General features: G+C 40.4%; 1 protein-coding gene across 3 annotated transcripts in view; it reads left to right on the forward strand.

Annotated features, from left to right (window-relative positions):
• LOC107755070 (leucine-rich repeat-containing G-protein coupled receptor 4-like) overlaps nt 1-9835 on the forward strand; it is a 66952-nt gene extending 57117 nt beyond the window's left edge. For all 3 annotated transcript variants that reach the window (XM_016571722.1, XM_016571723.1, XM_016571724.1), the window contains 12 exons: nt 1355-1423; nt 1951-2022; nt 2146-2217; nt 2675-2743; nt 2973-3044; nt 3755-3820; nt 3940-4011; nt 4969-5040; nt 5314-5439; nt 5704-5801; nt 5955-6011; nt 6977-9835. In XM_016571722.1, coding sequence (XP_016427208.1) covers nt 1355-1423; nt 1951-2022; nt 2146-2217; nt 2675-2743; nt 2973-3044; nt 3755-3820; nt 3940-4011; nt 4969-5040; nt 5314-5439; nt 5704-5801; nt 5955-6011; nt 6977-8349 — 2218 coding nt within the window. In that variant the 3' untranslated portion in view covers nt 8350-9835. The remainder of the gene's footprint in view (nt 1-1354; nt 1424-1950; nt 2023-2145; nt 2218-2674; nt 2744-2972; nt 3045-3754; nt 3821-3939; nt 4012-4968; nt 5041-5313; nt 5440-5703; nt 5802-5954; nt 6012-6976) is intronic.
• The last annotated feature ends 599 nt before the right edge of the window (nt 9836-10434 follow it).

A 10434-nucleotide genomic window follows, 5' to 3' on the forward strand; every position in this document is an offset into this window, starting at 1 on the left:
GTGACATGTGGCCAAGTATGGTGACCCATACTTGGAATTAGTGCTCTTCATTTAACCCATCCAAAGTGCACACACACAGCAGTGAACACACACACACCGTGAACACACACCCGGAGCAGTGGGCAGCCATTTTATTGCTGCGGCGCCCGGGGAGCAGTTGGGGACTCGGTGCCTTGCTCAAGGGCACCTCAGTCGTGGTATTGAAGGTGGGAGAGAGCGCTACAATCCTACAATCCCTGCCGATACAAGACTCGAACCCGCAACCTTTGGGTTACGAGTCCGACTCTCTAACCATTAGGCCACGACTTCCCCCAGGAAGGATGCTTTAGCATAGTAATCCTTGAACAGAGATCCCTAACCTTGAGCCTGAAATGTTATCTTATGCATTTCATTATGAATAAAAAGCATGTGTTACACAAGAAGTGTCAAAATAGACATGGACATGCAAAGGTTTTGACTTTATGAGCATTTGTAAGCGGTCTCTCACCTAACATAGCTGAGTCTCTCTTTCTCTTGACACTCAGTATGTGCCAGTTGTTATTCTGAAAGTTATTGTAGAGAGTAAAATACAGTAGTTGAATTATAAAAGTTAGTTTAAATAGTAAGATGCATTTTCTCTATGTATTTTGTTGTGATTAGAGATCGTCCTAAAGTCCGGCAACTCTAACGAGTCATTACTGCTACGCTTGAATTGAGTTAATCAGGATTTACAGTATACCGATAAAGGACAAAGGAGTCTTTTCAAGACCTTCGGCTTTTCCTTATTGCCTCCGTTCTCTCTCTCTCTCAACTTACCACAGTTCGTTTAGCAAGCATCCACCGCGTCAGGGAGGAAGAGGCGAGGGGAAGGGGAAAGCAGATAGCCATCGCTGACTCTACTTTATTTACTTATTCTGACCATAATTAGGACAGGATGAGGACACGCCAACGTCCTGTGCCGCTAGGGAGGAGAGTGGGACACAGGACAGGGGCATTAGGGGGTAGAGAGGAAGTATCATTCCAGGTTGTGTATCATGTGGCAGCTGAGACAAACAATAACACACTGAAGAAATCAGCAGACTGGCTGTCCCGACTGGCTTCTGTAAACAGCACAGTCGATTCTTCTCAACAGATTTTCTTTTCTCCTTCTCTCAGGTTGTTCCTTTTTTGTCTTTTAGCCAAAAATGATCTTCAGTTATGGTTCTGTTGTCTTTCTTTAAACATAGAGCGGCAAAAGAGATGGCTCTTATTATACTGCTTTATTAAATATACAGTATAAAAAACAATAATATATATGCTATAGTGGTAGTAGTTTCACTCAAGTGGAGGTTTTATCCTAATGTGAATAACTTTCATCTGCCCTCTCTCCTTTTAGGGATCTAAACTTCAATAATCTGAAGACCTTCCCAGAGGCCATTCAGATGCTGCCCAAGCTGAAAGAACTGTGAGTATCTCCAAACACACACACACTCCAACACTCAGTTACAGTCATTCCAATAGTTCCTCTCAGACACTTGTTCTGGGGTTGGCTTTTGATGTGGATGGCTGGTGTTTTTATATCATTGTTTGAAATTTTTTATTGCTGAACCTCTATTTCAGAGAGGAAAGGAGATAAAATTGGTGTGAAGTTTCAGGTGCTTTTTCCACCATTTTAAAATCATTCTAAAAAGTGAGTCCTTTTAAAAGAATGGAAGATTAGAATAGTGTAATAATGCAGTTAAAATCAAGGGTCTCAAACAGGTGTCTTCAGCACTGTATTTTGAAATCCTGAGAGCTTTAAAAATAATCACTTGTGTCCATCTGCCATCTAGCGTTGAGAATTAGAACTGCTTCATCATTTTGAGTTGTGATCAGTAATGTAGCAGTTAGAAATCCTGAGGGAGAATATCTCAGAGTGATCATCTCACTGAGCTTCTTAAAGATTTCTAGCTTAATGATTTCATAATGATTTTAATTTTCCCTGTTTGCCAGTGGATTTCATAGCAACAACATTGCATCCATCCCTGAGGGAGCTTTCCATAGAAATTCCCTGCTACGCACAATGTAAGCAAACGCTGATCCCACTGTCATGGAACACACACACACACACACACAGTCTAGTTGAAATATTGTGATTTATTTATTCATTTTGTTGGTGATAAACATCCATTATATCTGTGTCTGCAGCCATCTTTTTGACAACCCGCTCTCCTTCGTGGGAATCACTGCTTTCCAGAACCTGTCAGACTTGCACTCTTTGTAAGCAGAACCATTATTCAGTCATTGTTCTGGAACCGAATTACACTTTGCACGTTGAACATGTCAGTCACTCATACTGACACCTGTCAGTTAAATGCTCTTTTGCATATTACAGTGTTTACAGTGGGCTTTTATATGTTAATTTATGTTTATTCAACCTTATAGCAATTAGTCACACCAAAATTACAATGTTGTTGTTCCAAACCAGTAGGATTTTTTTTTCTTCCATGAAACGATAAAGGTTTGTTTTTTTGGTATATTGCACTTTTCCATATAATAAACTATATATCATACTTTAATAGTGTTTTTTTCCCCCTTCATTTGGAGCTTGACAGCATTCCCATTTAACTTTCATTGTATGGAAAAAAGCAAGTCAAAGTTTCTGCTAAGCTTTTCTTTTTATGTTGAATTAATGAACATATTGTTTTCATTTTCTTTAATTTGTTATATATTTCAGAATGCTGCGTGGTGCCAGTATGATGCAAGATTTCCCCAGCCTGACTGGAACAATAAATCTAGAGAGCCTGTGAGTTTATTTTACACAACATAAACATACAAAAGAACAGTGTCAGTTACAATAAAATCAACAGCAAACCATTTATTTTAAGTGTCCTAATATTGAAATGTCACACAGCACACCCTGAAATTATAATAAATGGCAAAAATTAAAGGCCAGTCATTTATTAAAGTTTGAAATACAGTGTAAATGAAGCAAAAACACAAAATGCACATTTCACGTCTCTTGTGTTGCCCAGGACTTTAACAGGAACTAAAATCAGAAGCATCCCAGCAGACCTGTGTGAGGATCTGACGGTGCTACACACACTGTGAGTCATACTTGACACATGAGCACGGTTTATAATTCAGTTCCACTCTTATACTGCTGACACAACTGCGTAATACATCAGAGACACACACAAGGATAATAGCACTAAATACCACGTTGTAACCACACATTAATGTGCCACCACACACTAGCATGCTTTTAAGCAGTGACATACTACTCATAATAGTTCGTAACACAAGTCAGTCAAATGTCCATGAGTGCCCAATGATGTGCCAGTTACAGCCTCAAGCGCTCTGTAATTAATCATCAGTCACAGGTCCCTTGGAACACAAAGGTTAGCCGTCACTCAAAACACTCACACACGGTCACAGAAAATCCTTCAAGCCAGTGCTGTCATTCAAGAGACTAACATATGCTCGGCATGTCAGTCATAACCGTACACTCTCCTTTCCATCTCAGCTTCAAATACACACAGACACACTCCATCGCACACAAGCGCAGTGTGCGTCAGTCAAGCGTCATCCACCTCACAGGCCTGTGCGCAGTGGCCTGTCAGAGGCTCAGCTGCAGGGGGACGTTTTAAAGTGATGTCTAATGACCTCCCGGAGGAGAGCGAGCCAGAGGCAGGCCTGCTCCCAGCCTGGCTGCTGTAACACATCACAGATCCTTTAGTTCCTGTCTAAACTTCATCAAAACCATTCCATTCCTCACAAGCTCAGTGTCTCAACATTTGTGTGTGTGTTCTGACAGAGATCTTTCCTATAATGAGATCGAAGACCTGCCGTCCTTTCGGGGCTGTGTTGGACTGCAGGACATGTAAGTTCTGTTATCATGCTACATTTTCCTACTGTTTAGACAACTTTGAGTTCTTGACGTTTGAATTCATTAGGTGTATGAAGAGGCACTGAGGTTTTGTTTAATTATGTGTTCTGCAGAAGTCTACAGCATAACCAGATCCAGCAGATAGACAGAGGAACTTTCCAGGGCATGACCAGCCTTAGAGTGTTGTAAGTAATCACAATTGCCATAAATGAGCTATAAATGCTGAAATTAACCAATAAGAATAAGGTATTTCATAGAGTCTTACAATATATCAAAACTCTACTTTGTATGAATCGCATACAAAGCCATTGTGAAATAGCTGATATACTTGTTGATCATCTGCACCTTAGTTCTATATTGAATTCTGTATTAAAGTGATTAACTGTAAAAGGTCTGATGAACTATATTACATATTACTTGTTTATTTCAAATAAATAATAATTATTATTATGAATAATAATAACAATAACAATTGTATCATAAATGTAATTAACTGAATATTTATAGTTTACACTACTGTTCAGGGTTTAGAGTCAGTAAAAATTAGTTTCTTTTAAATAAGTCCATAAGGCTGCATTTATTCGATCAGAAATACAGTAAAACAATATTGTCGGTAATAATATAATTTAAAATACATGTTTTATATTTTAATATATTTTGAAATGTAATTTATTCCTGTGATGGTAATGCTGATTTTTAAGCAGCAATTACTCCATTCTTTAGTGTCTCATGATCCTTCTGAAATCATTCTGATATGCTGATATGGTGCCCAAGAAACATTTCTACTTATTATCAAACAGTTGTGTTGCTTAATATTTTTTTCCACATAAAAATGTGTGTAACAATGTGAACTGTAGTGTGTATTGCTTTTGTCACTGTTTTATAATAGAAATAAGTTACAAGAGACCATAGATTCCTGTAATTTTTACTATGGCTAAGAGGGCTTCAAGGCAGTATGACTTTGAATTAATGACTAATTAATGACTTTTAATTAAATGAACAACAGCAGTTCGGTAATCACACTCTGACTGATCTTCTCATAGTGAATTTGCACAAGGCTTGTCCTGAATTCTGAATCTTTACCCAGAGCCATCTGTATATATTTAGCCTGTGTATCTGTTTGTTTTCTTACCGCTCTATAGAGACCTGAGCAGAAACCAGATCAAGTTCATCCACAGAGATGCTTTCCTTTCTCTCAGCGCTCTCACCAGCCTGTGAGTGTTCAGTCATAGAGTCTTCGCTCATAATTATTCACATTCATTGCATTTTAGTGGAAAAACTGCTGGGGAATTGAAAATATAATTGTCATGATTTAATTGATCATACATTGCTGTTTAATTACTTAAAGATATCAAAAGTACTGTGATGCAGTTTCTCCACCAGAGCGTCTCTGATTAAACAACAAAGGCATACGGGGCTTTTTTGTGTGTGTGTGTGTGTGTGTGTGTGTATGAATATAATTGCCTTTTTTTCCGTCATGCCATTAGGGATCTCAGTCTGAACTCCCTAGCTAGTGTTCCTACCACAGGACTGAGTGCACTGAACCAGCTTAAACTGACTGGAAACGTGGAGCTGAGGAACGGCCTGATGTCTAAGAGTCTGCCTAAACTCAGGTAAGAGCTCTTCACAGCCCCTACTCATGAGCCACGACTGATTACTGGTCATTAAGGTTGCTCCTGTGTCCCAGTTCAGTTTATATGAATAATGGCGTTACGGCCCCACCTTCACCCGTACTCTGTAATCACACTCACAGTATACTCAAGAAATCAGAGAGACCTTGAGCCTTTCTTTGATCAAAACCCAGATAATTAAGTAACTCTTTAGGTCTTCCAAAGTAGTCTCTCTCGCTCACTCGGTCTCTCTCTTTGTCTCCACAGGTCCATAACGGTTCCCTATGCCTACCAGTGTTGTGCTTTTGTGGCTTGTGACAGTGCAGTTAACCCAACACAGGATGACGAGCGGAGAAATGCATTTGGTATGACTTTTTGGTGTGCACTTTAATGCAGTTAAGCTCAGCAGCTTGCTGCTTTGGTGTTTGTAGTCGCATGTGATTGAATGAAGTGGTCTGGCCATATTTATGTGTGGTACTATGGTTCTCGTAATTGACATGCATATAAATATATGTTAGGTGGTGAGGAGGAGATGGAAAGGATTCCTCTGGTCATGCACTGCTCACCATCACCGGGTAAATACAAAAAGTATATTTTTCTCTTCTTTTGCTACAGCCAGTGAACTCTGGGTAATGTAATGTTATGAGATACAGATTAGTGCCACATAACCCATGTATACTGGGTAATAGAGATGCACATGCATGCATGATGCTTTGTTTTTTAATTGGTATCAAACAATATTGGATATACAGCGGCTGATATTGGAGATTTAAATTCTAATGACCATTATTTTAACATTTAGATTACATTTGCCATCATCTAACAATCACATAACAATCTTTAAAAACACTAATAATTTAATGATGCTTGTAATCTCAAAATGAATATCTATTTTTTTTATACTGTGCATTATAATGTTGTGATGCATAAATTCTTTTTTTTTTTTTTAATTTAGACAAAATAGTATATAATTTTCATATCTGGCATTACATGAAATCAGGTTATTGGCCGTTACATGAAAATAATTACCTGCTTATCATAGTTGTATCTAATAATAATATCTGTGCATCCCTACTGTGTACACGGCCGTTCAAAGGTTTGGGTACAGTAAGATAAATTAAATTGATGTAAAGTGACGGTAGAGACATTTATAACATTATAAAAAAAATTATTGATTTAAATAAATGTTCTTATGAACTTCCTATTCATCAAAGAAGTGGTACAACTGTTTTCAACATTTGAAGATATTGATAAGAAAAGTTTTTTAAGCACCAAATCAGCATATTAGAATGATTTCTGAAGGATCATGTGACACAGAAGACTGGAGTAATAATGCTGAAAATTCAGCTTTGCACCACAGGAATAAATTACTTTTTAAAATATATTTTACATTGTAATATTATTTCCCAATATTACTGTTTTACCGTATTTATGAAATAACACAAACATTCTTTCAACATTGTGAAATATTGATTTAGCCTCTTTTGCACCTCTCATATTTCGGTTTGATGTGTCTTTCTGTATGTTTTTTGTCTTTCAGGGGCATTTAAACCTTGTGAACACTTGTTGGGAAGCTGGATGATCCGATTGACCGTGTGGTTCATCTGCCTGGTGGCTCTCCTCTTCAACTGCCTGGTTCTTGCAGCCACCTTCTCCACACGCACCTCCCCTCACTCCCCGGCCCGCCTCCTGGTTGCACTCCTGGCCTCTGCTAACCTGCTGACAGGGGTCTATGTGGCAGCACTGACACTCCTGGATGCGGTCACCTGGGGCTCATTTGCAGAGTACGGTGTGTGGTGGGAAACAGGCGCTGGGTGTCAGGTTGTGGGTTTCCTCGCTGTGTTTTCATCCGAGTGGGCCGTCCTGCTGCTGGCTTTAGCTGCGGTGGAGCGTTGCTTGGCTGTGAGGGCTCTAATGGGGAAGGCAGGAGCTCTGAGGTCCAGTGGCCAAAGGAGGGAAAGACGAAGGAGATTTGGTATCACAGCACTCTTGTTGGGATTGGTATCTGTTGCAGCGGCCTGCCTCAGTCTGTATCACGGATCAGCCATGGGCTCTCCTCTCTGCTTGCCTTTCTCCGGAGGTCCCGGACCAGGCCTGGGGTTCACAGTGGCCCTGGTGCTAATGAACACACTAGCGTACCTGCTGAGCGCGGTGGTCTATACGCGGTTATACTGCAGGTTGGGTCGTGCCCAGCTGGCTGACCCCGAGCATGCTGGGTCTGTGAGGCACATCGCCTGGCTGATCTTCACCAACTGCATCTTCTTTTGTCCGGTGGCGGCTTTCTCTTTCGCTCCCCTGCTGGCCGGGACCAGTAATGCAGTGGGCGGACCAGAGATGGCCAAATCAGTGACGCTCATATTCTTTCCTCTCTCTGCCTGCTTGAACCCCGTGCTCTACGTCTGTTTCAGTCCCTCCTTTAGATACGACTGGCTTCGCCTTAGAGGACAGGGGAGGGCCGGAGGTTGCGGCGGGCTGGTTGGTAAAGCTGTTACCAAAGGGACGGTAGCAGGGGGTTCGGCAGTATCCAACGATGGCGAAGGCCTGTCTAGCGACTGCGGAATGTACACGAAGCTTCAGGGCGACAATCGGGGAATGTGCGAACACTGTGACGCCGCCCTTCACATCAGCACATCTTCCTCTTCCGCTTCCTCCTCTTCCTCAGCCTGCAGACATTTAGTTAAGTCCCACAGCTGCCCGGCTTTGATGGCAAACGCACCCCAGTGCTTGAGCTCAGAGGGGTACTGGCCAGACACCGGGACGCTTTCCGCTCAGTCGGAATATGGAGACGAGGGTGATTCGTTTGTGTCGGACAGTTCGGAGCAGGTGCAGGCGTGCGGCCGAGCCTGTTTCTGTCAGAGCCGCGGTCTCCCTTTAGTACACTACTCTTATAACATCCCCCGCATGACAGACTGAGCTCACAGCCCAGAGCGCTCACACACTCACTTCCTCACACAGTCCTCCAGGGTGTGGAGTGTCCCTGCTCCTCAAGGACAGAGAACAGGGAGGGGCTGTACACATGGCTGCAGAGCCGTGGAAACGCAAACAGACCGGAAGCACTTTCTCTCTTTTCACACTTGTGTGTGTGTGTGTGTGTGTGTGTGTGTGTGTGTATGAGTGAATGTAGACCGAATCCATGAAAAGGGAATCTGACGATACAGAAAGACTCACTGAGCCAAATGTTGTCAACATACAACTCGTCTTGTTTTCTGTTTCCTGTCCCCCTCAGCCAAATTCGGTTGCATTGGCACCCAGGGCTGATTGACAGTTGATGGACACAGTGATCTTATCTCCCAGTGCCTGCCTTTAAGTTTGCAAGAAAGTAGAACTTGCCTGTTTATTTTCTCTGGGCATTTTTAGAAAAGAAAAATATATTTTCCCTTTTATTCTTACAAATGTTTGTCCTTTTGATTTAAAGCAGGGATATATGTGCCACTGTTTTTAGTGATGTTGATTCTTTTTCTCTTATGCCATCATAAATCCTGACTGTGGCGGGGGATCCCGTTCTATGTAGCAAAGTTTCTCCATATACTGGAGTTCCAGTATGCCGATGAGAATGTAATGTACAAGTTTATGTTCACGCTGTCTTGTGTTCCCATTTTCTCAGAGTAAGTTCATAGTGGCTGTTATTTTTGAAAAGCATTCATTCCTTTCTTGTTTATTCTGCAAGTGATCCTAAAATCACAATCCTTTCCACAATCCCCTCCGTTCAGCTGAGTGATCCAGTAATGCCAGTACATTACCAACTGTTTATTAAAAGAAATTGTCTTTAATTTATGTTCTAAAATGACATTTGGATGTCTTGACCCAGAGCGCTTCCTTAATCACTAGTAAGTTTCTAATAATTTATTGTAAGATATGGAAATGCTTTGATGAATGAATGGCAAACTATACTTATTTTATTCCTGACAAGAATGTCACTAGATCATTTCAATATGTATTTTGTACACTGGGTAGAGTAAAAAAGGTTTTCATATTAGAACTCCTTCCTGTCCAGATAATCTGACTATACAGCTTACTATATGAAACAAAAAAGGGATGCGCCAGTATTAATATTCTAGCCAATATAAGACAATGATTATTTTAAGTTATGGTTGATAAACTATAAATGGCCAATATTAATGTTTATACTATTATGACTAAATAAATTAAAACACCAAAAACTAAAATCAATTGTTTTAAACTCTTCAACTGAATTTAAGGATCAAACATTATAGGCCTAATACAACATTTTGAGATTTGCTAAAGATTACATATAACAATGTTACTAAATTATTAGTGTGTTTTTTAAAGATAAACTGTAAGTGAACATTAGATGGTGGCAAAAGTAATTAACTTTAAAAATAGATCGAGTAGCATGCACAAATATCCAATATTGTTCAATCCTAATATCATAAATTTTTTAAATCTTGAATGTTGTGCATCCCTACACAAACGCTAACATTACATTCTTAGTACCAAGGTCCTTAATATTAAAACTTGTCCTTATGAAAACCCTTTTTTTTCTCTCTACACTTTACATCCATACAGTAACATTCAAGTATATCTGTATGATATATTGATGTTCAAGTTGCCATTAAGCTATGTCATGTGGGATGGACAAAGGGACCCAAAGTGTGTCTTTGTGTTCAGGAATATATAACAACGTTTCATCATCATGATTCCATTTGTACACCTTTGTCCATGTATGTTCAGGAATTCAAGTGAAAGGAAATGTGGGTTTGTTTGCCTTAAGCCCTATTCGCACGGGATTAGTATTACCTGGTGACCTCCAGTCATTTGTAATAATTGCGGAGGTTGTCTGTGATCTTAATCCCGTGCGAATCGGCCATGTCTGTAATTTGTAAAGTAAAAATTCCCCCGCAAATGACCTACCATATTTCGCCGAACACCGAGGTCCTGTGATAATATTAGTCCCGTGCGAATCGGCATCTCTGTGATTCGGCCAGCATTTGGCGGGTCGTATATCATTTTTCGAGGTTTTTGTTTCCTGTGCGCCTT

Source organism: Sinocyclocheilus rhinocerous, unplaced genomic scaffold (genome assembly GCF_001515625.1).
Source record: "Sinocyclocheilus rhinocerous isolate Xijiao unplaced genomic scaffold, SAMN03320098_v1.1 scaffold591, whole genome shotgun sequence".
Classification (NCBI taxonomy): domain Eukaryota; kingdom Metazoa; phylum Chordata; class Actinopteri; order Cypriniformes; family Cyprinidae; genus Sinocyclocheilus; species Sinocyclocheilus rhinocerous.